Source organism: Pseudoliparis swirei, chromosome 23 (genome assembly GCF_029220125.1).
Source record: "Pseudoliparis swirei isolate HS2019 ecotype Mariana Trench chromosome 23, NWPU_hadal_v1, whole genome shotgun sequence".
Lineage (NCBI taxonomy): Eukaryota > Metazoa > Chordata > Actinopteri > Perciformes > Liparidae > Pseudoliparis > Pseudoliparis swirei.
The window spans coordinates 3,619,599-3,647,568 of record NC_079410.1 but is presented as its reverse complement, the minus strand read 5'-3'; the positions used below and the strand labels follow the sequence as shown (position 1 = coordinate 3,647,568).

General features: G+C 43.5%; 2 protein-coding genes across 5 annotated transcripts; one reads left to right on the top strand and one right to left on the bottom strand.

Moving 5' to 3' along the window:
* Positions 1 to 8: 8 nt before the first annotated feature.
* Positions 9 to 5,544, bottom strand: kcna7 (potassium voltage-gated channel, shaker-related subfamily, member 7). Of its 2 annotated transcripts, XM_056407132.1 has the most exons (3): positions 5,334 to 5,544; positions 3,703 to 4,466; positions 9 to 1,154 (listed from the first exon to the last, which is right to left on the bottom strand). In XM_056407132.1, the coding sequence occupies exons 2-3, from the start codon at positions 4,414 to 4,416 to the stop codon at positions 219 to 221; spliced, it is 1,650 nt and encodes a 549-aa protein (XP_056263107.1). In that variant the 5' UTR covers positions 4,417 to 4,466; positions 5,334 to 5,544; the 3' UTR covers positions 9 to 218. The 2 variants fall into 2 exon arrangements, with proteins under 2 accessions (XP_056263107.1, XP_056263108.1); XM_056407133.1 differs by lacking the exon at positions 5,334 to 5,544 and having other exon boundaries at positions 3,703 to 4,806.
* A 3,946-nt stretch (positions 5,545 to 9,490) lies between these two features.
* Positions 9,491 to 27,944, top strand: LOC130188690 (branched-chain-amino-acid aminotransferase, cytosolic-like). Of its 3 annotated transcripts, XM_056407127.1 has the most exons (18): positions 9,491 to 9,607; positions 9,715 to 9,753; positions 11,658 to 11,755; positions 11,865 to 11,931; positions 12,030 to 12,121; positions 12,827 to 12,931; positions 13,019 to 13,086; positions 15,009 to 15,105; positions 20,069 to 20,140; positions 20,867 to 21,067; positions 21,145 to 21,255; positions 22,736 to 22,855; positions 22,967 to 23,130; positions 25,319 to 25,461; positions 25,545 to 25,630; positions 26,036 to 26,176; positions 26,455 to 26,529; positions 26,820 to 27,944. In XM_056407127.1, the coding sequence occupies exons 1-18, from the start codon at positions 9,526 to 9,528 to the stop codon at positions 26,859 to 26,861; spliced, it is 1,803 nt and encodes a 600-aa protein (XP_056263102.1). In that variant the 5' UTR covers positions 9,491 to 9,525; the 3' UTR covers positions 26,862 to 27,944. The 3 variants fall into 3 exon arrangements, with proteins under 3 accessions (XP_056263102.1, XP_056263103.1, XP_056263104.1); XM_056407128.1 differs by lacking the exons at positions 9,491 to 9,607; positions 9,715 to 9,753; positions 11,658 to 11,755; ... (3 more) ...; positions 13,019 to 13,086; positions 15,009 to 15,105 and adding an exon at positions 18,783 to 18,885; XM_056407129.1 differs by lacking the exons at positions 9,491 to 9,607; positions 9,715 to 9,753; positions 11,658 to 11,755; ... (3 more) ...; positions 13,019 to 13,086; positions 15,009 to 15,105 and adding an exon at positions 19,014 to 19,073.
* The last annotated feature ends 26 nt before the right edge of the window (positions 27,945 to 27,970 follow it).

The window sequence follows — 27,970 nt, the reverse complement described above, 5'->3', positions numbered from 1 at the left end:
CCGTGTCTTAAACAAAGCGGTACGTTTTGTCAAACAACCTGCAGTCTTTTTCAAAACATCATATTTTTATTCATTCAATGAGAAAAACAGATTTTAACTGTAAAAAAAAGAAGAAAAAGAAAAGTCAAACAAAACCAAGCAAAAAAAAGCCTCAAATGAGAGTCTTTGTGTGCACGTTGTAGTTTTCCTCGTGCGCTAAATGTCCGATCTCCTCTTCCTCAAACCTGAGTCACCAGGTTTTCGTTGAGGACGAAGTTCATCCCTCTGCGACCGCCAGCTTCCTGTCCGGTGCAAAGCCCCGCCAGGAGGGCGCCGTTGAGCGGCGGGCAGATCCCCCTGCTGTTCAGCCCGCGCAGCAGGGTGTGATCTCCCGTGTGTTCGTGCCCCTCGTCCTCCCCTTCTTCCTCGTACTCCCCCTCTTCCTCTTCCTCGCCGTCCCACAGCGACGTGGACACGTGGGTGTGGCCCGTCGGCTCCTCGCACTCCGACTCGCGGTGGTAGAAGTAGCTGAAGTTGGACACGATGACGGGCACCGGCAGCGAGATGGTGAGCACGCCGGCGATGGCGCACATGGAGCCCACCAGCTTGCCCCCGACCGTCTCCGGGTACATGTCCCCGTAGCCCACCGTCGTCATGGTCACCACGGCCCACCAGAACGCCTCGGGGATGCTGGTGAACGCCGTGTTGGGGCTGTCCACCTCCGCGAAGTAGGCGGCGCTGGAGAAGATGATGACTCCGATGAAGAGGAAGAAGATGAGCAGGGCGAGCTCCCGCAGGCTGGCCTTCAGCGTCTGGCCCAGGATCTGGAGGCCCTTGGAGTGACGCGAGAGCTTGAAGATCCTGAAGACCCTCACCAGCCGGATGATCCGGATGAGGGCCAGGGACATGGAGGGCGGCGTGTCGTCGTCCTTGGCCATCTCCGTGCCCAGCGTGACGAAGTAGGGAAAGATGGCGAAGAAGTCGATGGTGTTCATGACGTCCTTGAAGAAGTGCACCTTGTTCGGGGCGCAGATCAAGCGCACCGTCAGCTCGAAGGAGAACCAGATGATGCAGATGGTCTCCACGATGAAGAAGGGGTCCTGGAAGGGGTTGAAGGCCGGCGGGACCAGGATGGTTTCGTTGGCGATGGTGGGGTGAGGCATGGGGATGAATTGCTGTAAAACAACAACACATGACGGTGGGGGGGGGGGGGGGGGGGAAAGTGGTTAAAGTTGGCACATAAAACCAATTCTGTTCCTCAAACACGAGGTGAGATATGAGAGTAAACGGAGGGGGAAGGTGAGGCTACCATGGACGTCTCCATGGAGACGATGTTTACGGGAGAGGAAACAAGGATCGGCGAGATGAGGCAATGATTCTTAAAGTTTGCCCTCAGCACATTGGCGGTATGACACCTGTCATCGGGGGGTCCGGTGGAGCCCGTGAGATCTGCGATACGGTGCTAACTTTCCCCTCCTTCTCCATTTTCACTCCTCACTCCATTTTCCTCTTGTATAAATTCGGTTTCTCTATATTTAAACGCTTTCAAAAATATATTAAGTTCATGTGACGTCCGGGTTGCGTTACAGCGCCCGGACTCCGAGCCATCCGACACTTCGTTTAACTGGGATGCTTGTTTTTATTTCCGGGAAGTCGCTGCAGGTTTGACATGGTTGGGCATTAGTGTCTTTGAAAGAGTTAGATCGAGTTTCTCCGAGCTACCGGCGGCCATGTTGTCCCCTACGCTACGCATTAATATGTTTGATGTGTTTCCCTCGCGCCCTCGAGTCTCTTTTCCGCCGACAGAACTGTCTGCAACATTTATCAACTTCACACGGCTTGGCATTGCGTCATTGGAAAAGTTGGGCGCTTCTCACCGGAGTCCAGTTTTTAGAGATCTCCGCCTCTGAGATTTCTGCCGCCGCTAGAGAATTTCAGCAGCTCGGGTGACAGCTGGACGACGTCCAGAGCTTCCCCGTTACTTTAATAACCGGAACGCCGGGCTCGGTCTGGCTGTCAGACTGAAATACCTCGACGAATATATCACAAGCATTCGCAGATCCCAGAGAAGCTGCTTAGCTTGCGCTTCGACGATAACTAGCGAATGTCGGCATGCTAGCGCAAACAAACACAATTGGCGCGCCGGCGCTCGCAGCCCATGGGAGGAGAAGGGAAGTCGAACGGGACATTTCCTTATTTAAACTAGAACGGGCACTCGGTAGAGCGCATACCTTCGCATATCACAAGCTTGGGCATTGAATTATGAACATTTTGGCATTAGTTGCATGCCAATTGGACAAAAATGTATCTTGCTATGGTAAAAAGAAGATTTTGACCTTTCCATGACCTTGACCTTGACCTTTGACCCGATTGATCCCAAAATCTAATCAAATGGTCCCCGGATAATAACCAATCATCCCACCAAATTCCATGTGATTCAAGAAGATTTGACCTGTTCATGACCTTTGACCTTGACCTTTGACCCGATCGATCCCAAAATCTAATCAACTGGTCCCCGGATAATAAACAATCATCCCACCAAATTTCATGCGATTCGGTTGAATACTTTTTGAGTTTTGAGAATAACACGCATACAAATAAATAAATAAATACACGGCGATCAAAACATGACCTTCCGGCATTTTCAATGCGAAGGTAATAAACGTATAGCAGCAGGGCGGTCAGAGTGGGTGGCCATTTGTAATGCGTGTCGATGTTGCGTGACAGTGGGCCGCGGGGCTAACTCGCGTAAACCGAGGTTGTGCGGTAACGACTAAAAATGAGCGGTGGAGTAAAGATGTTACGAAGAGTAGAGAGACAAAGTAAAACGAGTGCAACGTTGCAGCTTTGGAGCATTTTAACGTATCAGCGGTGCTAACGGCGCTAACGGTGCTGACAGAGCTAACCGGGCCTGTTCGCTTAAATCGTACTAGGGCGGAGGCGAAACTATCAAATAGATGCTAGATAAGCTATTTAAAAGACACGTAACTTGTCTTCAGCACCAATAACCCCCGAAACCTCCAGAATGTTCCTCGTCTCCGGGCCTCAGGAGCCGCCGCTCCGTCCTGTTTTTCAGGCTTGTAGCCGATGAGTCACCGAGTTTATTAATACGGACCTTCGTGTATGTGTTGATGTGATCTTAGGGTTGTCCTTCCATCTATATTTAGCCATGTTTGCTCTCCAAGGGGTAACGTGAGACTGACAAGGTCATCTCCTCTCCTTCCGTTCACTTCACACGCCTTTTTTCCACGCTCTCTCTCTCTCTCTCTCTCTTCTCGATAACTTCTGAAGTATCCCCTCGAACCCCGAATGCGCTTCGTGGCTCCTGGCAGTCATCCCCCAGTGGCCCGACGAGGCATATCATCTGTGCGGCGTGGACCTCCGGTCCAACGCGCTGCATGCCCGCACTCGTCTTTCCTCGCTCTTGTTTTTTTCATCTTTAACTGCCCTCCTCATCACCTTCGCCTCGATCTGAGTGGATCAGATTTTACGACATGTCCAAAATAAAACCCTCGCCTCCCCTTCCCTCTGCGCTGCTTTCCCTCAATCTTAAGTCTGAGCTGAGATGTTTCTCCCCGTCCCCGAGGGTTCCTCGCCCCCTTCTGCCTGCAGGAGCTGGTTTATGTTCCACACGGTGACACCTCGTCGCCCCACGTTCACCTCATCTCGCGGTGTCGGCCTATCGGCTCCCTCCGTACGTGACCACCGCCCTTCTTCTCTCACCTCCCGCAGCTCCTTCTCGTTCCTGAACTCGGGCAGAGTCTCCAGGCAGAAGATGAGGATGGAGAGCACGATGACCATGACGCTGATGATGGCGATGATCCTCGCCCCGCTGGAGGACTCCGGATACTCGAACAGCATCCAGAGGTGCCGCTGCAGGGCGTTGGCGGGCAAGGGCCGCTCCTCCTCCTTGGGGAAGCCTTCGTCCGCCTTGTACCGGTCGATGGTCTCCTCGCCGAGCTCGTAGAAGCGCAGCTCCTCCAGGAACATGTCCAGGGGCACGTTGGCGGGCCGCCGCAGCCTCCCGCCCGACTGGTAGAAGTACAGGATGGCGTCGAAGCAGATGCGGCTGCGGTCCAGGAAGAGCTCGTTGCGCACGGGGTCGAAGTAGCGGAGGCGGCGGCGGGGGTCGCCCAGCAGGGAGTCGGGGAACTGGGCGAGGGTGCGGACGTGGGTCTCGTAGCGCATCCCCGACACGTTGATGGCCAGCCGCTCCGCCAGCGTCCAGCGGCGCTTCTCCTTCTTGACCTCGCCGCCGCCGCCATCGCCATCGCCATCGCCATCGCTCGGCTCCTTGCCGCCGATTTCCTTCTCCAGCTTGTTGTGCTTGTCTTTGGTCCACTTCTCTTCGTCGCCGACCTCCTCGGCCTTCTGGTTTTCTTTTGTCTGCCCTCCTCCTCCTCCTCCTCCTCCTCCTCCTTTGTCTTGATCATCCATCGCTCAGTCTCTCTCGTTGGTTCTCGTCTATATTTTCTCGCCTCTTCACTCTGTGAACGAAACAACCGAAACAGGGTAAACATCTGAAAGTAAGAGCCAAAAACAAAAGCACATGGAGGTTATGAATAAGAAATAAATCAGTGGTGGAACGAGCTCCCCACTGACATCAGGACAGCAGAAAGTCTTTACATCTTCCGCCGGAAACTGAAAACACACCTGTTCCGACTATATCTGGATTAAAACACAGATTTGCACTTCAGTGGCACTTAAATGGCTCTTATTATGGTGCTTTTGTAGTTCGACTATGTTGAGGAAATGTTACTTCCTGTATTCTTGTTGTTCTTAGTTTGTACTCTAGGTTGAAATGCACTTATTGTAAGTCGCTTTGGATAAAAGCGTCTTCTAAATGACATGTAATGGAATAAATTATCCCTTAGTTGGGAGGTTTTGTCGTCAGAACACATCCTCAACTCTACACTTTATTTCCTGGAATATTTTAATTTATTAAAAAATCAAATCTAAATTTCTCCAGTTTTTTCCCCGTCAATTCCAACTGAAAATAAACAGAATATGAACAGAGTATAGATCACGCTACAGTGTGCTATAAAATAATGAAAACACTGATCAAACAAAGCAGAATGTGTATGAAATTGTCTCTTAGTTGAGAGGTTTTGTCATATAGGAACACATCCTCTCTAACTTTTTATTTACCAGAATATTTTAATTTGATAGAAATATTCAAAACAAAATTTCAGCTGAAAATAAACACAAAAATAAAATGCTACAGTTCTTTGTATTTGCTTGAATTGTGTGATGAAATAATTAAAACACACTATGTAATTCAAAGAGAAGATGTATTTAGCTCCCACACTATCTTCCATACAGTAAATAAATCGTGCGTATAAAGAGCTCCGTACGTGCGGCGGGCGTCTCGCTCATCACCGGTCCGGTGCGTCGTCCTCCCGGTGAAACCTCCTCACACCAATCACACCTTCCAGAGATCGACCACGGCCGCCTCTCCACCTCAGGGTGCCGCCATCCCGTCTGACCTTTCCCCTCTTCTGTGTACCGAGGCTCTCATCGCGGCGGTCCGGGTACGAAGGAGGAGGAGGAGGAGGAGGAGGTCTGCTGCTGCGGCGTTAATCTGCGGACGCCGGGTGGAGTTCAGATAGTTGACGCTCGTTTGTAGGTCACTCGCTCTCACACTCGGGGAATGCTGTCGGGCCGAAATTCAATCCCCGGACCATCTCCTCACACACACACACACACACACACACACTTGTACCCTGCCCCCAACACCTCTTACTGTCCCACTCTGTCGACCTCTCCACCTCTCGCTCTCTCTTAACCCTTGTGTTGCCTTCGGGTCATTTTGACCCGATTCAATATTTAACCCTCCTCTCGCCTTCGGGTCAATTTGACCCGATTCAATGTTTAATGTCGGTGTTCTTTCGGGAGTCAACAAACAAACATAAAGTACCTCACACTTAAACTTGGAAAACAATATTAATTCTAATAATTTTCTGGAGATTTTAATAGCTGGGGTCATATTGACCTCAAGGGTAAAATATGTTAGTAAATATAAAGGTAACAGGAGGGTTACACATTGAATCGGGTCATATTGACCCGAAGGCGACAGGAGGGTGAAACATTGAATCGGGTCAAATTGACCCGAAGGCAACACAAGGGTTAAACACGCTGTACATATTTGCACATCAACCTGCTCGCGGAGGCCAAAACTACGAGATATATTTATATTATATTTTTTTTAATACAAATATTAAGCTTTACTTTACTTTTCTGCTTTCATCATCATGTTTTTTTAAGTGACTCGTGGCTTGTGCAGAATTGTCAACACAAAGTCAAAAACAGGGCAAAATGAAACCCGAGCCGCCGTCATTCTGAATTAAATATAAATCTGGATGAGCATCGGTTATTTTAGACGCAGCAGGAAGTGTGACGCTCAACGTCTCCTGTGTGTGTCTGCAGAGGGGCCCCCAAAGAGTCAGGGGCCTCCAACCGGGGGAGACCCACAAAGACGTGCAACACAAATAATGCACACAAAAAGAAGGGGCAAAACAATCACGGATCAAAATGACTACGAAAAGATATAAAACAACTTTAAAGATTAATAAAAAATGCATGAAGGGGAGCATGAAGAGGAGCATGAAGAGGAGGATGAAGAGGAGCATGAAGAGGAGCATGAAGAGGAGCATGAAGAGGAGGATGAAGAGGAGCATGAAGAGGATCATGAAGAGGAGCATGGAGAGGATCATGAAGAGGAGGATGAAGAGGAGCATGGAGAGGAGCATGTAGAGGAGCATGAAGAGGAGCATGGAGAGGAGCATGTAGAGGAGCATGAAGAGGAGGATGAAGAGGAGCATGGAGAGGAGCATGTAGAGGAGCATGAAGAGGAGCATGTAGAGGAGCATGAAGAGGAGCATGAAGAGGAGCATGAAGAGGAGCATGGAGAGGAGCATGAAGAGGAGGATGAAGAGGATCATGGAGAGGAGCATGGAGAGGAGCATGTAGAGGAGCATGAAGAGGATCATGAAGAGGAGCATGGAGAGGAGCATGAAGAGGAGCATGGAGAGGAGCATGTAGAGGAGCATGAAGAGGAGCATGGAGAGGAGCATGAAGAGGAGCATGAAGAGGATCATGGAGAGGAGCATGGAGAGGATCATGGAGAGGAGCATGAAGAGGAGCATGGAGAGGAGCATGAAGAGGAGCATGAAGAGGAGCATGGAGAGGAGCATGTAGAGGAGCATGAAGAGGAGCATGTAGAGGAGCATGTAGAGGAGCATGGAGAGGAGCATGAAGAGGAGCATGAAGAGGAGCATGGAGAGGAGCATGGAGAGGAGCATGGAGAGGAGCATGTAGAGGAGCATGAAGAGGAGCATGGAGAGGAGCATGGAGAGGAGCATGAAGAGGAGCATGAAGAGGATCATGGAGAGGAGCATGGAGAGGAGCATGAAGAGGAGCATGAAGAGGATCATGGAGAGGAGCATGGAGAGGAGCATGAAGAGGAGCATGGAGAGGAGCATGGAGAGGAGCATGGAGAGGAGCATGGAGAGGAGCATGGAGAGGAGCATGGAGAGGAGCATGGAGAGGATCATGAAGAGGATCATGTAGAGGAGCATGGAGAGGAGCATGAGAGGAGCATGAGAGGAGCATGAAGAGGAGCATGGAGGATCATGGAGAGGAGCATGAAGAGGATCATGGAGAGGAGCATGGAGAGGAGCATGAAGAGGAGCATGAAGAGGAGCATGGAGAGGAGCATGAAGAGGAGCATGGAGAGGAGCATGAAGAGGAGCATGAAGAGGAGCATGAAGAGGATCATGGAGAGGAGCATGAAGAGGATCATGGAGGAGCATGGAGAGGAGCATGAAGAGGAGCATGAAGAGGAGCATGAGAGGATCATGAGAGGAGCATGGAGAGGAGCATGAGAGGAGCATGAGAGGAGCATGGAAGAGGATCATGAGAGGAGCATGGAGAGGAGCATGAGAGGAGCATGAAGAGGAGCATGAGAGGAGCATGAAGAGGAGCATGGAGAGGAGCATGAAGAGGAGCATGGAGAGGAGCATGGATCATGAGAGGAGCATGAAGAGGAGCATGGAGAGGAGCATGAAGAGGAGCATGGAGGGCATGGAGAGGAGCATGGAGGGCATGAGAGGAGCATGGAGAGGAGCATGAAGAGGAGCATGAAGAGGAGCATGGAGGAGCATGGAGAGGAGCATGAAGAGGAGCATGAAGAGGAGCATGTAGAGGAGCATGGAGAGGAGCATGAAGAGGGGCATGGAGAGGAGCATGGAGAGGAGCATGAAGAGGAGCATGAAGAGGAGCATGGAGAGGAGCATGGAGAGGAGCATGGAGAGGATCATGGAGAGGAGCATGGAGAGGAGCATGGAGAGGAGCATGAAGAGGAGCATGAAGAGGAGCATGGAGAGGAGCATGGAGAGGAGCATGAAGAGGAGCCTGGAGGAGCATGAAGGAGCATTGAGGAGCATTGAGGAGCATGGAGGAGCATGAAGGAGCATGGAGGAGCCTGGAGGAGCATGGAGAGGAGCATGGAGAGGAGCATGGAGAGGAGCATGAAGAGGAGCATCTCCGATGGCAGCAGGAGGAAGACTCCTTCAGGGTCCGGCTCGCCAACCAAGAGGAGGACAAGAAGCTCTGGGCTGCTGTGACCTGGGCGGAGCAGAAGAAGAAGAAGAAGAAGAAGAAGAAGAAGAAGAAGAAGAAGAAGAAGAAGAAGAAGAAGAAGAAGAAGAAGAAGAAGAAAATGAGGAGAAGGAAGAAGAAGGAGAAGGAAGAGAAGGAGAAGAAGAGGAAGAGGAAGAAGAAGATGAAGAAGACGAAGAGGAGGAAGAAAAAGAAGGAGATGAGGAAAAAGAAAAAGAAGAAGATGAGGAAAAAGAAGAAGAAGATGAGGAAAAAGAAAAAGAAGAAGAAGATGAGGAAAAAGAAGAAGAAGATGAGGAAAAAGAAAAAGAAGAAGAGGCCCGTGTCTTAGTGCATGAAGTAAAAATACAATTCCCAAAACAAGGAAGCGCTATAAAAATGTTGCCTTCAAAGATGTCGAGTAAATTCCAGCTTCATAAAACATCTCAACGACTGTAGATGAAGGTGTTCTGTCCCAAGAGGAAGAACCTCGTGTTGCCTTCAGGGAGCAGGTCAGCGTGTTCACCTGAGACGCCATCCGCTTAAAATCATCAAATATTTCCTCTACTTTTACAGCGTCTCGCGGTCGTGTTCGTGCAGACGCCCATGAAACCTCTGTCAGGTCATCGTTGGGATTTTCTTATCGAGTTACTGTCATTCAAACACACACAAAAGGTTTAATGTCACTTATTCCAGGGTGTGTTCATGAACTTTCAATTACCTGTCTTTAAATTCACATTTTGCCGACTAAATGTCCAACTTTATCGACAGTTTTTGAGTGAAGTTTGTGATTTCCAATACTCGCAACATCCCCTGAAGGCAGCAGAGCCAACCGCGTGATTTGGTGATTTGAATAGTGGTGATGAAACTGAAGAGGGGCCACTACTTCCTGGTCTCGTGCTGTGCTATCAGCTCCGAGGCGTTCAGGGGCCGACATTTAGGATCGACATGTCGCTGCGATACCAAAACAAAGTGGTGATTGTGACCGGAGGGTCCAAAGGGATCGGGAGAGGCATCGTCAGAGTGTTTGGTAATTATTGTTATTTGGTCATTATTGTTATTTATAATGTGGATTCCTCAGCAACAAGTGGAATCATGAAACTGTTTTGCTTTTCTTTCTTTCTTTTATGCTTTCAGTGGAGAATGGAGCCAAAGTGGTGTTCTGTGCAAGAGGAGGTCCGTGAACTTTACTTTGAGTTGTTTACAGATCAATAAATCAATATGTGTACCTATTAGAATAAGTAGTGGGGGAAGAAGAAGATCTTTATGTAAAAGAAGAAACTCTGAAACTATTCCGTTAGCATAAAGGTCCTGCATTCAAAATGGTACAAAGTAGTGTAAAAGTATTCAAAATAAAGCAGGAACACATTGTTTTATTGGTTACAGTTATAATTTATCAATGCAGCGAATGTAGGAACTTTATATTAATGGTTAACTTTATATTAATTGTTAACTTATTTGTAAATCCCTGTCTGGATGTTGTATAAACTAGTTTGTTTTACCATTGATACCATTACACACACACATATATATATATATATATATATAATTCTACTTATATATGTATATAAATAATTCAATTTATATATATATATAAGTAGAATTATATATTTATATTTTTATATATATGTATATATATATATATATAAACTAAAGTAAAAGTATGTTTCGATTGTACTGAAAGACGCGTCAAAGCTAAATAAACATTTATTTTGAAAAATCCTGAAAAACAATGCCTAACACAGACATGGGCTAACTACGGCCCGCGGGCCACATCCGGCCCGTTAGGCTTTTTAATCCGGCCCGCCGATCTTCTCCAAATCGCGACTTTGTTTACTTCCGGTGTGCGTTGGCGCGGAAAGTACTCGTCACACGAAACCCTTCACCGTGATTTGTCAATCCGTTTGTCTGTCAACATTTTGCGAAAAAACAACAACCAATGAACACTCAGTAAATCACAAAGCACCCGCCCACCACACAGGTGACGCTCATTTAGAAACAGCCGCAGTGATTTTGGCGAGCAGCGCGGAGCCTGAAGGAGCTGCAGAGCCACGAGGAGGAACACGCAGCCACAAGAGGTCCACTTGGACCGGGTAAGAGTCTTTACTAGACGTTACGTGTCACGTCACGGTGTTCGTTACATGTGCGCGGTGCTGACTAGTAGGCTATTGTATTTTACAGAGAGGATTCACCAGCGCCTGCAGCTCCACCTGCCCGGCCAGCAAAGAGGTCTCGTGCCCCGGAGGACCACCAGCATGACACGATGACATGATGTTATTATAGTGAAGCCATATTGTAAATAGTCTGTGCCAATAGTTGTGTTCTGTTTTCTATTTCTCAACATGTATATAATGTAGTTTTATTTATTTATGTACAATACATATTTATTTATTTTTAAAAATGTAATGGTAATTTTTTATTTGCACACACCCCATGAAACTGTATCTGCAATATGAAGTCATTTCTCAGTCCCATCTTTATCATTTTGGTGAATGTGTGACGGACCACATCATTTTTACTCAAAACGATAATAACAAATTTAGTTTTCCACATTTATTTACATGTATCTAGCATTGTATTCAGATATTTCACTGCTTTTGTGAACCTATGACCTTTGGAAAACCAATTTCAAACACAAAAACAGTTCGTCCACATGAGTAAAAGTGTGTTTTCAGAAGAGATATGAAGAATTTTTTTTAATCTAACTTCAATTTTCAGCTTTAGGGCCATATTTTCTCTTTCCACTTGTACCTGAGGACAATTGTGCCTCATATAGAGAGCTGAGACAATCCGTCCATTATTTTGCGGGGTTTAAAACAATTAGAAATTATTGAGCTTCATTATTTCGTTGGGTAATAATATGTTTTGAATGTTGAAAGTGATTCCATTGATCTTTTTCCACTAAATGTCGATTTCTTTAACTTTGCACCTTCAATTGAAATGTATAAAAATCAGACGCAATCTCCAGGTTTAATAAATTACATTGCGTGTCCAAATGCTCCTGGCCCGGCCCCTCTGTCAAATTTTAGAACCGATTGTGGCCCGCAAGTCAAAAAGTTTGCCCACCCCTGGCCTAACAGGTGCAGCAGGTGAGTCTCTGGAGGCGGAGCTAAACGGCGCCGGTGCGGGATCCTGCAGGTTCGTCCGGTGCGACGTCTCCAAGGAGGACGACATCAAGGTACTGCCGCAGCCTCAGGTGGAACACGGTCACGTGACCGACGCGTGTACAACTGGTTTTATTGTTTAAATTCAACTGGTGTGACACCGGTGTGACGTCGCCCCCACAGAGACTGGTCGCGGTCGCGGTGGAGCACTATGGAGCCGTGGACTGCCTGGTCAACAACGCCGGGTGGCGTGAGTCTCGCGCCTGCAGCATGACGTCACGATGCGGTCACGCGTCACCTTTTAATATTTTTTTTATTTTTTATTTCGTGTTTGTTTTTTGTCTGTAGACCCGCCTCATAAACCCACCGATGACACCCCGGGAGAGGAGTTCAGGGACCTGCTGAATCTGAACCTCGTCAACTACTTCCTGGCCTCCAAAGTAACGTGTGCAAAACTTCTCGAAATGACTTGAATTAAATTATTACAAAGATAATAAAGAAGCAAAGAAGGGCTGTAAGGATTTAACTCTTAAAATCAACTGGATTGTGAAATATTATCACAATTAAATTCTTTATTATTATTATTTATGATAGTTATACTAATAATAATATTAGAGATGCACGTGAAGAAAGAAGGGTTTGTATTTTTTATATTTTATAAAGACATGTATCTGAATGTATGTAATCTGATGAAGTTAAATATATTTTTATTTTGGGTTTTACAAATTCTATTTTTGTTGTGTCCAATGTTGGAAAAAAGTTATATATTATTATTTTATATATAAATGTATGATATGATTGTGTGTATATATATATATACTTTTTGCAACATTGGACACAACAACAGATTATTTAATTTGGATTAAAATTAAGTAGTCTAAATTTAATTTAAAGCAATTAACAAAATGTAATAAATAAATGGAGGGATGGTTTATTAAAACTAATAAATTCAGATATATATATTAAAATTTAAATGTCAGCGGATTGAATTCAACGCTTCCATAAAGTACTCAGTAGTGACCGATCATCAGTTCCAAATAAAACATTTTATTATTATTACGACCTTTCTTCACCTCCCTCACACACCCATAAACACACTACGTATGATCTTTGAAGTGATGAAGGAGGTCTCACTCTCTCCTCAGTATGCGTTGCCTTACCTGCGACAGCGTCAGGGAAACATCATCAACGTGTCCAGTCTGACTGCGACCATCGGCCAGAGAGACGCTGCGCCGTACGTCGCCACCAAGGTGAGTTCAAGAAGAAGAAGAAGAAAAAGGATAAGTGTTCTCTCAATTTAAGAGAGATAACATGTAATGCGCGTTGTTCTCCACAAGGGGGCGATCGTGTCCATGACAAAGGCGATGGCCGTGGACGAGAGTCTCCACAACGTGAGAGTGAACTGGTGAGAAATTATCTGATGCAGAGATTACACTGCACATTGGATTATTACACTGCACGTTGGATTACAGGAACAAACACTCTGTGGATAACACACTTTTAGAATATTAACACTTTTAATAACTTTTAGAATATTAACACTTTTATGATTATTTTTTTAAAGCGTAAATGTAATCTGCAGAAGTAGAACACAAACGTTGCTGAATTAGTTGGATAGTTATTTATTTATTTAGTTAGTTCGTTGGTTAGTTAATTATGTATTTATTTAGTTCGTTAGTTGGTTAGTTAATTAGTTATTTATTTAGTGAGTTATTTATTTATATAATTAGTTAGTTATTTTGTGAGTTATTTATTTATTTAGTGAGTAATTTATTTATTTATTCATTTAGTTATATAATTAGTTAGTTATGTGTTTTTTTAGTTAGTTAGTTGTTTAGTTAGTTGCTTAGTTAGTTTCGTTAAGATGTTTCCCGACCAAAGGGGTCCCCATATAAATCTGAGTGGTCGTGAGATGATTGATGGAAGAAGAAAAAACAACATTCTGATTTATATTTATTACTATTTACCTCTTTGGGTCTCATGAAAGTTATTTAAATACATATTTATTTATTTTAAAGAGGGTTAAAGGCCAAAAAAGTTGGAATAACTGGTTTTAACTTGTATTTTATAAAAGCTATACAAGTTTACTATACATCAATCAGATTAATACAGTGTAGTACAAATATGCATCTTGGAAAGAGCATAAAATAAGTGAACTACAACCCTGGAGTAAATGTATTCACCTAATAACAAAGTGTGTATGTTTTAATAAGTGTGTATAAGTAGGTAAAGTGTATTTATTTTGCACTTATCACAAAGTGCAGGACATTAGTCAATTAAAACAATTACACAACTAGAATGGGCACTCGGTAGAGCGCATACCTTCGCATATCACAAGATTGGGCATTGAATTATGAACATTTTGGCATTAGTTGCATGCCAATTGGACAAAAATGTATCGTGCTATGGTAAAAAAAGAGTTTGACCTTTCCATGACCTTGACCTTGACCTTTGACCCGATTGATCCCAAAATCTAATCAAATGGTCCCCGGATAATAACCAATCATCCCACCAAATTTCAGGCGATTCAAGAACATTTTGACCTGTTCATGACCTTTGACCTTGACCTTTGACCCGATCGATCCCAAAATCTAGTCAACTGGTCCCCGGATAATAAACAATCATCCCACCAAATTTCATGCGATTCGGTTCAATTCTTTTTGAGTTCTGCGAAAGATTTTGACCTGTTCATGACCTTTGACCCGATCGATCCCAAAATCTAATCAACTGGTCCCCGGATAATAAACAATGATCCCACCAAATTTCATGCGATTCGGTTCAATACTTTTTGAGTTCTGGGAAAGATTTTGACCTGTTCATGACCTTTGACCCGATCGATCCCAAAATCTAATCAACTGGTCCCCGGATAATAAACAATCATCCCACCAAATTTCATGCGATTCGGTTCAATATTTTTTGAGTTTTGAGAATAACACGCATACAAATAAATAAATAAATAAATACACGGCGATCAAAACATAACCTTCCGGCATTTTCAATGCGAAGGTAATAACAAACCAAAACATGTTAAAAGAGCAGAGTGCAATACACTGTAAAAGATGGTGCAATAAAATACATATAGAAACATAAAAGCAGGTCCTAGAAGATTATATGTTATATATATGGTATATATATGTTATATATATATGTGTATATATGTTGTATATATTTTATATATATGTTATATATATGGTGTATATATGTTGTATATATTTTATATATATATTTATATATGTTGTATAAATGTTATATATGTTATATGTTATATATAAATATATGTTATATATGTTATATATATGTTATATATGTGATGTCATTATGTCGCAGCATCTCTCCCGGCAACGTTCTGACGCCTCTGTGGGAGGAGTTAGCCGCTCTGACGCCGGACGCCGCCGCCACCATCAAACTGGCAGAAAGCCACCAGGTGAGTTCCCCGAGCTGCAGGTGGTGTCGAGGCTGCTTTGAAGTTTTGGGAATCCAACCGACAAGATCGTAAAAAGTGTCTTTAACAAATCTGGGAACTCTTGTACTAATCAGCATTTTTTTTGATTTAGCAATATTTGCTTTACTTTGCGAACAGCTCAGAGGGAAGTTATATTTAAGATAAACAAAACTGGAGTGAGGAGTGAGGAGTGAGGAGTGAGGAGTGAGGAGTGAGGAGTGACGCCTCTGTGCACGTCTCCTCAACAGCTGCTGGGGCGCATGGGCACTGAGGCGGAGCTCGGCCTGGCCGCCTTGTTCCTGGCCGCTGACGCCACTTTCTGCACCGGGATCGATCTGCTGGTCACCGGAGGGGCGGAGCTAGACTTCGGGGTCAAGAGCCGGGTCCCTGCCTGACTCCTCACTCACTCTCCTCAATCACTCTCTCCTCACTCACTCTCTCCTCACTCACTCTCTCCTCACTCACTCTCTCCTCACTCACTCTCTCCTCACTCACTCTCTCCTCACTCTCTCTCCTCACTCACTCTCTCCTCACTCACTCTCCTCAATCACTCTCTCCTCACTCACTCTCTCCTCACTCACTCTCTTCTCCTCGCTCTCTCTTTCTCCTCGCTCTCTCTCTCTGCTCACACTCTCTCCTCACTCACTCACTCTCTCCTCACTCACTCTCTCCTCACTCCCTCTCTCCACGCTCTCTAAAATTGATTCTTATTACAGTTTTTCTCGATAGCTGAGACTCATTTCTTGAACCGCTCTCCCATTTTCTCAAAACTGTAAACTCAAAACCGGACCGTCAGCACTTTTTCCCAAACCTCTGAATCCTCTTGCAAAATGAAACCTTCGCTTCACAACCTGTGCTCAGAATCCACCGCTGCTCTCAAGTCATACACAAAGTGATCAAAATAATATCCACGATCAAGCAGTCAGTAAACAATACACCAATAAATAGAAAACACATTGTTCAAAACATATAGTTCTCAGGGAGAAGTCGATTTTTTAATCTCAAAACAAATTTCATATGAGCGAAAACGTGTTTTATCACAGTCGCTAAAAATGTATCTGAAATCCCTCCTGTGCTTTGCTCTCTGGATTCCTTTGTTCTTCCTCCTCCTTGTACCCTATTGTTACAGGACTGCACCCCTCATCTCACAGCGTGTCCTTTGTCTCTGTGAGGCTGGACTTCTTGTTCTTTGTTGACATGAACCTGCAACCCGTCAACATCTATTGATCAGTCAGTTACTGTGACAGATAGAAAGCACGATGCTCAAGGCCGTACCATTTGTCCTGAGGCGACGGGGGGACAAGCCTCTTGTGTGTCTATTGAAGCAGCTGCAGATAGAGTAGGACAGTAAACGAGCAATCACAACAATACAGTAGCATCCGGACCCTGTTCGCTCCTCTGAATGTCACACAGGACGTCGGCTCCCATTGGGGGAACTCTAAGTCCTGCTGCATGGTTTATGACTGCTGCTCCAATGCCATCAGATACGTCCACTCTTTGTCTTCCTCTTCCTATTCGTCTTCCTCGTCGCCCACCTCGCATACGCGCTTGTCCTCGTCCTCTCGCATTGTTTCTTTCCATTCTCAGGCTTTTTCCTTCCCACCTTCAACCACCTGTTTGCTCTACACTGGCTTATATTGGTACATATTGGTTGTGTCACATCATTTGATACACGTGAAATCAATTTTGAGGGATTGTTTAATCAACGACGTGTGTTCTCTATTTGTATTTGATTGTTGCCCCTTGTGTTTACAGTATGGATGACGTGTGCACGAGAGGGCACAATGTGTTTTGAGATGAGAATGAGTTTATAGAGTTTTGCTGAATGTCGAAGTGAGATCTGCAAGTTGTGTTTTACCGTGTGAAATAGTTTAAGGTTTTGACAACAGACTATTAGCTAAATGAGTTCAGGCAGCTGAGAACTGTGTTCATTGGGTTTTAGTGTTTTAGTATTTGAGAATAACTGTAATATCTTTGCACGCTTTACATTCGGGTCAATGTGTTTTGGTTAACTGGTAAACTTTTATTTTAGAATCAGCATTATTTTTATTCCATTTTTAATATTAATAATATCCTTTGTTTTGCCTTAAAACTTTCAATCTTATGTTCTTTTATGGTTTGTCACATATGATCTTTGCCTGTTTTTTAAAAATTGTTCTAAAAAAGATGTTTGTCTTATTTTGAAGCCAATAAATTGTTCCATATGAATAAACTCGTCCTGGTCTCCAGTCGGCTTGTTTAGCAGATTAAATATTTAACTGGAGATTAAACATTCACTAATGTTCTACTCCGCTGTCACAAAAGATTGATTCAGTTCACGTCTTAAAGTTCTCTCGTGCTTTTAGCTTGTAGAAAGTCCTCTTTATAAATATATCATATTTAGTTTTGTACATGGAGAACAAAACGCTGATCAATTGTTCAACAAATACCTCTGAGCAGCAGTTATATAAAAACAGAATAATTTACCAGAGGTTAGTAAATGAAACTAGATGCTTAAAAATCACGTGTGCAGATGTAAACAGGCACTTCCGGTCCAGGTGTCACAAATGCAGCGTATACAACAACGTGTTGCTGGAACGAAGCTCTTCTCACCAAAGAGAAAAGGTGTTCCCAAAATAGTTGGAGCCGATTAAAAAATTGAATAAGACAACAAATGATATTGTTTTTTATCTTTGTTAAAAAAACATAAATATAACAGCAACTTCTGATGAGTTTCTTGTGTTCACACTACTCAGATGAACACGACACGGTGGTGAATACACATGGTTTTCATTTAATATAATACAAAGTGAAACCTCGTCCTTTTGGCTGTAGTCGTGTTAAAGTGTCGGCATCTAGTGCAACGAGAGCTGCGCCCCTCCCACCCGCGACCGACCAATCAGCATCGACCTGCGTGACCTCGAATAAACCCGGTTGATGTGCCTGCTGCTCTCCGCCAATCAGATGTCCCGCTTCGTCACGCACTCAATGACGTCCTTGAGAGGAACATATTTTCGAGATTGTATAAATCTTGATTTTTGCTGGGTTGTTTTTTAAATGAAATTTGATTAACTAATTATTATTTCGACTAACGTCTTTATGAACAGTAAGAGGGCTGTTTAAATATTAACCCCAAAACAACAGAATTTAAAGAAATAAAAATAAAAAGCAGTCACATAATATATATATATATATTATATATAATGTATATATTTATTATATAAATGTAGATATAAATCTGTAGATATATATTTATATGTATATATAATATATATTATGTATTGTATATTATATATGATATATTATATTTATTATATAAAAATAAATATATATATTATATATATTATATATATGTATATGTATTATATGTAAATAAATACATATTTATATTTATTGATATATAAATATCCATATTTATTTATTCATATATAATACATATAATAATATATACATATATACATATATTTATTTATTTATATATAATACATATATTAGTATATTAATATATTATATATATATAAATATATTATATAATATATAATTAAATATATATATGTATTTATATATATATATTTATATATATATATTCATGTACAAACTGCTCCTTGGCATATTTTATATACATATATACCGAGAAGCAGTTCGTGTGGGAGGTTTCAGTCGACAGCGTCTCGTATTTCAAAGCGGAACTGAAGTTGACTTTGAGCTCCGTGTTTGTTTCCACACGGACTCCTTATCGCGACTTGTCATTTCTACGTCGCGGAGATGGCAGCGCTCCGAACGGTGAGTTCACTGACCGTTTGTTTATCACTGTTCGCGTGGACCGTCCCGGTCAGCGGGTCACTCCGCGCGATAAGGACGACCATAAAAACATTAACTGAGATAATCGCTCAGTTTATCTCCGGAGGACCAAGTGTTGTCAAACAACGCGGCGGGGAAAAGGTCATCAAGCCGGGACCGCGGGGACGAATGTGTGTGAATTTAAACAGTCTTGTTTACCTGAATCAACAACAACAACAAAAGCGTCGTAAAAACTCATCTCGATATCTTCGCGGTGACGTGTCCGGCTGGCTGACGTCCAGTGAGCAAATTATACTTTAATGTATGATTTAAAGTTACCAACTAGGTCATATTTATGCTTTAATTGAGTCCCTCACATCGCTGCTGCTCCTAGTTTTATTGTTTATCTTTTAAATTTCTATTTACTCGCTTTGCTATTTCTATATATTTGTTCACTGTGAGTCCAAATACAATTAAAAAAACAAATGTCACGAGGTGCAGGTCACAGACCTCACACTAATATTTGATGATTAACTCCTCTAACTTATCGTTGCCCCAAAAACGTTTATGCTGTTGTCATATTGTTGGCATCAACTCTGCTAACAACTGCCATTGTTATCGTCATCTTCATCTTCACTGCCAACAGGGACAGGAACCAACTATATAATAATAATAATAATTATAATAATAATGCATTAAATTTGGATAGCGCTTTTCGAATTACTTAAAGACACTTAAAATCACATAATTAAAACATCCTAGAAGTTATACAATAGAATAAAGGCAATAATTGCCATTATTATTATTATTATTATCATTATTTTTGGTGGTTGCTTTTTTTGGGGTCATATGAACACACACAGGATTTATTCAACTACTTCCTTAAACCTTGCATTCCTCACTTTGTAGCCTGGAGTTACAGTGACACACACACACACACACACACACACACACACACCTGTTACTGGCAGAATGACTGGAGTCACACACACGTCATGACATGTTGTCCCTTTGTTCCCCTCCCGCCCTCCCAAGGCCAGATTAATTGTGGTTCCCTGAGAAGACTATATGTATATATATATATATATATACACATTTGTATTTTGAAAAAAAGTTGTCAGGCAAATACTTGTAACTAATAACAATAATATAAATACATGTTTTATTAAAGTGTTTGTTTTTGCAGGCACTCCATGGACGCCTGGTTCAGGCCCTCCCCCTGTCCCTCGGCGGGGTCCGCTCCGCCAGCTCCTTCAAGGTAATGAGGAGAAACATTCACACCTGACCCACCAGGTGAGGCGTGAGGTCATCGCCTCCAGCTCCAGTTCCGACGTGTCGCAGCTCGCTCCGGCGAGCGGGAAGGGACACGCGCCTCATGCTGGAGATTAAAGTTCCTCCCCCGCTCTCTCTCTCTCTCTCTCTCTCCATCTCTCTCTCTCTCTCTCTCTCCCTCTCTCCCTCGGCCTCTTGTTCATATTTAATTACAGTTTAATTTAATTAATTGTCTCAATCGACCAGATGAGTCGACCGACTCTCGCGTAACGTTCAGGGACTGTTTGTTCAAAGCAGAATATCGGAGATTTAAAAACAATCAATGTTTCCGTGGCCGGCTCTCGTCCCGTCTCTTTCTCCTCTTCTATTCTACTCTTCTCCTTCTTTCCTTCTCTCCTCTCCTCCCCTCCTCTACTTCTCTCCTACTCTCCTCTCCTTCTCTTCTCACCTTCTCCACGCCTCTCCTTCTTTCCTCTTCTCACCTCCTCTCCTCCTCTACTTCTCTCATTCTTTACTTTTCTTCTTTCCTCTTCTCCTTATTTTCTTCTTTCCTCTTTTCTCCTCCTTCTCCTCTCCTCCTCCTCCGCCTCTACTTCTCTCCTTCTTCCCTCTTCTCCTTATTGTCTTCTTTCCTCCTCTCCTCCGCCTCTACTTCTTTCCTTTTCTTCTTTCCTCTCCTCTCCTCCTCCTCCTCCTCCTCCTCCCCCTCTAGGCGTCTGACCTGGTGGTGGAGCGCAGCGCCTCCTGCGGGCCGAAGCCCGACCCGTCCTCTCTGGTGTTCGGTAAACATTTCTCGGACCACATGTTGACCATCAGCTGGTCGGCGGCGGGCGGCTGGGAGGCGCCGCACATCAAACCGTTCCAGAACCTGTCGCTGCACCCGGCCAGCTCCGCCCTGCACTACTCCATCGAGGTGAGGAGCCGGCAGGGAAGTTGTTGTTGTTGTTGTTGTTGTTGTTGTTGACAGTGGCGTGCGCTTCGTGTCCGCAGCTGTTTGAGGGCATGAAGGCGTTCCGCGGCGAGGACAACCACATCCGCCTCTTCAGGCCGATGCTGAACATGGAGAGGATGCACCGCAGCGCCCACAGGAGCAGCCTGCCCGTGAGCGCATGCACCCTTCAGTGACCTTTGGTGACCTTCAGTGACCTTCAGTGACCCTCAATGACCTTCAGTGACCTTTAGTTGCCCTAAATGACCCTCAATGACCTTCAGTTGCCCTAAATGACCTTCAGTGACCTTCAGTTGCCCTCAATGACCTTCAGTGACCCCTGCGTGACCTTCAGTTGCCCTCAGTGACCCTCGTTGACCCCTGAGTGACCCTCAGTAACTTTAAGTGACCCTTTAGTGACTTTAAATGACCCCTGAGTGACCTTCAGTGACCCCTGAGTGACCTTCAGTGACCCCTCAGTGACTTTAAATGACCTTCAGTGACGATTCTCCCGTTAATCGAACACTTGCTAGAGCACTTTTTCTTGTAAAGTTCTCGGTAAAAAGTATACGTTGTTTTTTTTCATGAACCGGGAGAGGATTGTGGATTTGAGTAATTAAATAGCAAATAATAAGTAAATGATCACTAACGCACATATCTACGTGCAAAAGACGACTCCAACTCCTCAAACCGGTGCGTCAGCGTCCGCCCGGCAACAACATTCTCCGTGTTGCGTAATCTCTTGGCAGCGCGCCCGGTTTGGACCGAACACCCGGAACAAACCCGGACGGACGAGTTGACACAAAGAAGCACTGGAACACGACCTCTGACCTCTGCCACGCAGACCGGTCCACGAGGAAGAGAACCACGGGTTCCATGTTCCATGTTTCCTGTTCCACGACGAACGAACAGCGATTGACTGTGAACGACGAGTTCTTTTTAATCTGAGAGTTTGACTCGTTCTGGAGCGCTTCCCCTTTAAAACCCAGTCCTCTGTTGTGTTTTGCTTCTCCTGTACGGCTCAGGGTTCATACGGTCATGGAAAACCTGGAAAAGTCATGGAATGTTAAATGGTTATTTCCAGGCCGTGAATAGTTTTTGTAAAGTCCTGTAAACGTGATATATTCATATCTTCATTTACGCTGAGTTTTAAATAATTAAAATGCTTTTTGAACGGATGACGCTCTAAATATAAGCCGGTATCATACGCTCTCTTTCATATTCGCACATTTTGCCGTGCTGCAAGTGAACGCACCATAACCGAGAAGACATGGATGTTTATTCTTTTAATCTAAACTATTGTTCATTTGAGTCATTTAAGGTTTTATACTGACGGCTTTGGGATTCTCACTGTTAGTTTAAATACCACATCTTCTCTTTTTCATTTATGCAAAATGAAAATTTGGTTAAAAGTCGTGGGATAGTCATAGAAAAGTCGTGGAATAGTCATATAAAACTCGTGGGATAGTCGTGGAAAAGTCGTGGAATAGTAGTTAAATAGTCGGGGAAATCGTGGAATAGTCGTGAAAAACTTGTGTAATAGTCGTGGGAAAGTCATAGAAAACTCGTGGAATAGTCATATAAAACTCGTGGGATAGTCGTGGGAAAGTCGTGGGATAGTGTTTAATGATCTCTCCTGTGCTCCGGCTGCAGCTCTATGACCAGGAGGAGCTGCTGACGTGCATCAAGAAGCTGGTGGAGCTGGACCAGGACTGGGTCCCCTTCTCCCAGGACGCCAGCCTCTACATCAGGCCCACCTTCATCGGGACCGAGGTGACTGTAGCTCCGCCCCCTCACGGGATGGACACCAGCTGGTGGTCTGCACGCGGTCCCGACTGACTCCTGATTACCCCTCCTCCTCCTCCTCCTCCTCCTCTCCTCCAGCCGTCCCTGGGCGTGTCTCCTCCCACCCAGGCGATGATCTTTGTGATCGTGGGCCCGGTGGGTCCGTACTTCTCCACCGGCTCCTTCAGCCCGGTGTCGCTGCTGGCCGACCCGTCCTTCGTGAGGGCGTGGCGAGGAGGCGTGGGCGCCTACAAGATGGGGGGGTGAGCTTCCTGCCGGCACCTCGGCAAAAAAAACAACGATGATCAATATTGAGATTATTGGTCGATTTTTTTTATTTTTTATGTCAGATTTTACAGAAACAAAACTCCATCAACACAGCATCTTTGCTTTGAAATAAGCTTCTTTCTCTTGTCCTTCTTTTTCTCCTTTTTCTTCTCCTTCTCCTACCTTGTCTTCTTTTTCTTCTTCAGAAGAAGAGTTGATTTTGATTTGTAATCCTCAATTACACATTTTAACACCTCAGAGGAACCTGTTGCTCAACGTGTTGCTCAACGTCTCACTAACTCCACGAGTCACTCTTCTGTCTGGAGGAACCTGTCCTACCTGTGAGGTTTGTTCTGTGGAGTGTTCCCTTGTCTGACTGAAGGTCGTCTGGAGTCGGATCAGAAGTTATTTTGACTCTTTTCCCATAGTGAAGGCTATTAGAGGGGGCTGGTGAAGGCTATTGGAGGGGGCGGGTGAAGGCTATTGGAGGGGGCGGGGTGAAGGTTATTAGAGGGGGCAGGTGAAGGCTATTAGAGGGGGTGGCGGCGCTCCTGTACTCGTCTCTCTTTGCCTCCGATCTCAACGTGCTGCCAGCGAGATTATGCAATACGACCCACTTCACCTGGCGGCTTGGATGTAGCGGCAGCAGCAGGTCATGTGACCGTGGAGCTGTGTGACCGTGTGTATGTAACCTTGTGTATGACTGTGTGTGTGACCGTGTGTGTGTGTATTTTTTTTCTTTCATTCTCAAACATTAGATCTTTTAAGAGGAGATTCTTCTTGTCGTCGTTTCCAGCTGCTCTGAAACAAACGGCAAAGAAAGATAACAACTTTTTTTAAATTATTATTCATATAGTTTTTTTTGGTATATATTTATATTGTTCATTATGTAAACAATGTGGATGCAGATTCCTTCCAGAGGTTTTATTTTTTTTGTCCACCAAAAACCCACTAAGCGGACAGTTGGTTGATAAATCTGCTCGTCGCTACCCTCTGGTGGACAAAGTATGTAATGACGCTGTTTCTCGATTAAACCTCATCCAATATGGATACTTTAAGCCTTTAATATCAATACTTTACACAAAAAGATATATCGAAATGTTGCCCAATATTGTGTTTTCAACATTATGCATGTGGAGCTAAAAAGAGTAAAATATTGGACATATTTACCTCCACTCGTATCCTCTTTTAAATTAAAATTTAAAACGGTTCCAGTTATTAAAATGTCTTTCTCGACCCTCAGGGAAAAGTGCCCTCCTATAACCTTAATGTTACATTTATTATATACATTTAAATATCATTTCAACAAAGTAGTCTAAGCACTATAACCGTATGAATATAGAACGTCAAGAATTTACTCAATTTTCTAACATTTATTTCTCCTTTCATGAACTAGAAATGGAGCGTCTGTGTGCCAGTAGTTTGAATCCCGACTACAATATATCACGAGTCGTTGTTTGCCAAATAAATACAGTTTAAAAAGTCCAAATTATAGCATACCATTAACATGCTATTTTTAAAAAGTCATATTTTAACGTGCCAGAAAAGTCGTGTCATAAAAATCCTTATAAAATAAGCCATGAAAATAACTGTATAGTATGTCATAAAATAGTAAATGCATAGGTATATAATTAAAATTAAATGAAAACCTTGTAAAAATAATCCAATATTGTTTCAAACGAGAAGTCATCGTATAGTATGGCATTAAAAAAACAATAATGCAATATGCCATATAACATTATTATACTAGAGAATGCCAAATCAATATCAAATGAGTCAGAGGAACCAAAAAGTCACGAGTTGGAATAGTATTTAATTTTTTTTAAACGTCATCCTATATGCATGTAAAAGGTCAGTAAGATTATAAAAGTCTTTAATCCTGTCAATTAGTGTATAATTGTGCATTTTTCATGATGCATCATGAAAAATATAAAATAAATAAATATATATATATATATATTGAATAAATACAAATATTTATTTATATTTATATATATATATATAAAAGAAAAAATATATATATTCATAAATGTAAATATATATATATATATACATATTTTTATAATTTGTATTATATATATATATCTAATAATCCAATCAAATAATAAGTCGCCATTTTTCCTGCCCCTTATTGATGCCCTTTGCCCCGCCCCCTCTTGACGCCTCTGGTCCCGCCCCCTCTAGTAACTACGGGCCCACCATCGCGGTGCAGAACGAGGCGTTGAAGCGCGGCTGCCAGCAGGTCCTGTGGCTGTACGGCGAGAAGGAGGAGATCACCGAGGTCGGCACCATGAACCTCTTCATCTACTGGACCAATGAGAAAGGAGGTTCGGACCCATTCGCCGCCGGATGTTTTAAAACGCCTTAATTGTTGTGATGGAAAGCTCAAACTGTGTTTCTTCTTCTTCAGAGAAAGAGTTGTTCACCCCTCCTCTGGATGGCATCATCCTCCCGGGAGTCACCAGACAGTCTCTGCTGGACTTGGCCAGATCCTGGGTAGGTCCGCCGGGCAGGAGACCAACACGAGGCGGCACACGCGTGTTTTTAAATTCACATTTCACCCTAAATGTGTCCTCAAATTTTGCACACGCAAAGGTTAAAACCCACCTCTGCTGCACCTGGTTCCTCCAAATCCTGATGGCTCAAAACTATATGCGGATGGACAGATTTATTTATTTATATATATATATGTGTATATATATATATATTTAATTTATATTTATTCATATATATTAATTTATATATTTATTCATATATTAATTTATATATATAGTTTATATATTTATTTATATATATATTCATTTATATATATTTATTTATGTACTTATTTATATATTTATAATGCTCACAGCTCTCTATTCACATGAACTCTGCTCACGGCTTCCTGCTCGTCTCCTTCAGGGCGAGTTCAAGGTGACGGAGCGCACCATGGGCATGAAGGAGCTGCTGGGGGCTCTGGAGGCCGGCAGAATCCTGGAGGTGTTCGGGGCCGGGACGGCCTGCGTGGTGTGCCCCGTCGGCAGCCTCCTCTACGGGGAAAAGGTGAGGGCGCTCACCTTCCCTCGTGTCCTTCTCATGTCCTTTCCTTCTCGTGTCCTTCTTGCGTCTGCTGGTGCAGAGTTGATATCCTCCTGGTTTGCTCGTTCTGACCTCGAACCCCCGGTTTCCACAAGGATTTATTCATCAGGGATTCAGATTGTAGTCGTATTTTTGCTACACAACAAAATATATATAACAAATTAAATATATATATTTATTTATTTACATGTTTTAACAGTTCAGTTTACAGTTTATAAGTAAAATGTCTCTGTCCCTCTCAGACCTATGAGATCCCCACCATGCAGAACGGTCCGGACCTGGCGAAGCGGTTCCACAAGGAGCTCACTGACATTCAGGTACGTGCGCTTTGGCGCCCTCTGGCGGCCGCGAGAGGGAATGTTTTTCAACTTGGCTTTCTCACTTTGTAATCTAAAAGAAAGCAAAAGCTACTTGTCTTGGAGTATTGGAGAGAAAAATAATGTATATATTATATAAATATATATAACTGATGCCAGATTTGGTGTAACTCTTTCATTTTAATTTGTAATTTGAAACTTCTTAAAATATAGCTTTATTATTTTTTAAAGCAACAAATAAAAACCTGTTTAGCTTGTAAATGTCTCTTTTCCCTTTTTGCTTCTCCCAGTACGGACGCAAGGCGAGCGACTGGGCGCCACTGGTCGTCTAACGGCGACATTGCACACGCCAGTAGAATCAACAGTTACAGCCCCCCCCCCCCCTCTAAATCCACTAATGCACTCCTGCTGCCCCACCAGCCGAGGACACGGGTTGATTCTCCGTCTGTCTCCTCGGCCGACCTTTTCCTCGTTTCCTTTCCTTTCTGTTGTTTGAATAACAACAACAACCATGTGCAATGTTTTGACCTTTGACCCCCCCCCCCCGAGGTTCGTGTCGTTGGAAGGGAAAGAAAACGAGCGACTGCAGCCAGACGATTAAAACATAAAGATGTAATATTATTTTGTATATCGCACAACATTCAAATCTGTCGGCTAATTGGGTCAACGTACAAAAAGAATACTCGCGTAATCACTCCTTTAACTCCTCTTGAGGGCGCCGCTTCTAGTTTACAGCACAAACGTTCATTTTAACCAGCATTCTGTCATTCATCACTTTTTTTATTTTAAAAATGCACAAAATGTATTTTTAGAACAATTTTGCACGATTTAAAAGTAGCGATATATATATATATATTCCATGTTTCTGTGTGCCGCCGTTCCCATCAACACGTGAGTTAAAAATGCATTTCCCAAAAAGGAAAATATTATATGAACGTGCACTTCTTGTTTGCGTAACTGTTACCTGCGAGTCGTAGAAGAGAAGAAAGAAGGATGACTGTTACACGCCGAAGTCTCTCCTGCACTGATGCTGGGTGTGTGATCACTATGGAAACCATGGACCGCGTACTCCTCTTATTTTAGAGGTTTTTAAAACCGTATTTCTCGTCTCCTTTGGTGTAAGATTTAGAATATTGTCTTCCGAAGTCTTTGACTGTCACCCGCGGGTGTTTTTGTTGTTTTCTTTTCCCTCGCTGGCTTTCCTTACTTGAATATGTTGATCTTTTCACACACACACACACACACCTTATTCCTCTCTTTCTCTCAAAGTGCCTGACCCTCGTCTGGATCTTCTGCCACTGTTCTTATTATTTTGTCCAGTGTGTGGTAGCGGGATTCTTTGGTAGTTGTTTTTAAATGTGCTGTTACTTTACCTTCCGCTGTAATGTTTTTACAATAAACCTGATCGGACTTTAGTCTCATTTTGTAATTCAAATTCACA

Excerpts from the sequence above, each read along its gene's own strand:
- kcna7 (XM_056407132.1), bottom strand. The coding sequence starts at position 4,416 with ATGGATGATCAAGACAAAGGAGGAGGAGGAGGAGGAGGAGGAGGAGGG. Across the intron at positions 1,155-3,702 it reads ACGAGAAGGAGCTGCGGGAG|CAATTCATCCCCATGCCTCA; the intron begins GTGAGAGAAGAA and ends GTTGTTTTACAG.
- LOC130188690 (XM_056407127.1), top strand. The coding sequence starts at position 9,526 with ATGTCGCTGCGATACCAAAACAAAGTGGTGATTGTGACCGGAGGGTCC. Across the intron at positions 9,608-9,714 it reads AGGCATCGTCAGAGTGTTTG|TGGAGAATGGAGCCAAAGTG; the intron begins GTAATTATTGTT and ends TTATGCTTTCAG. Across the intron at positions 13,087-15,008 it reads CACAACGTGAGAGTGAACTG|CATCTCTCCCGGCAACGTTC; the intron begins GTGAGAAATTAT and ends ATTATGTCGCAG.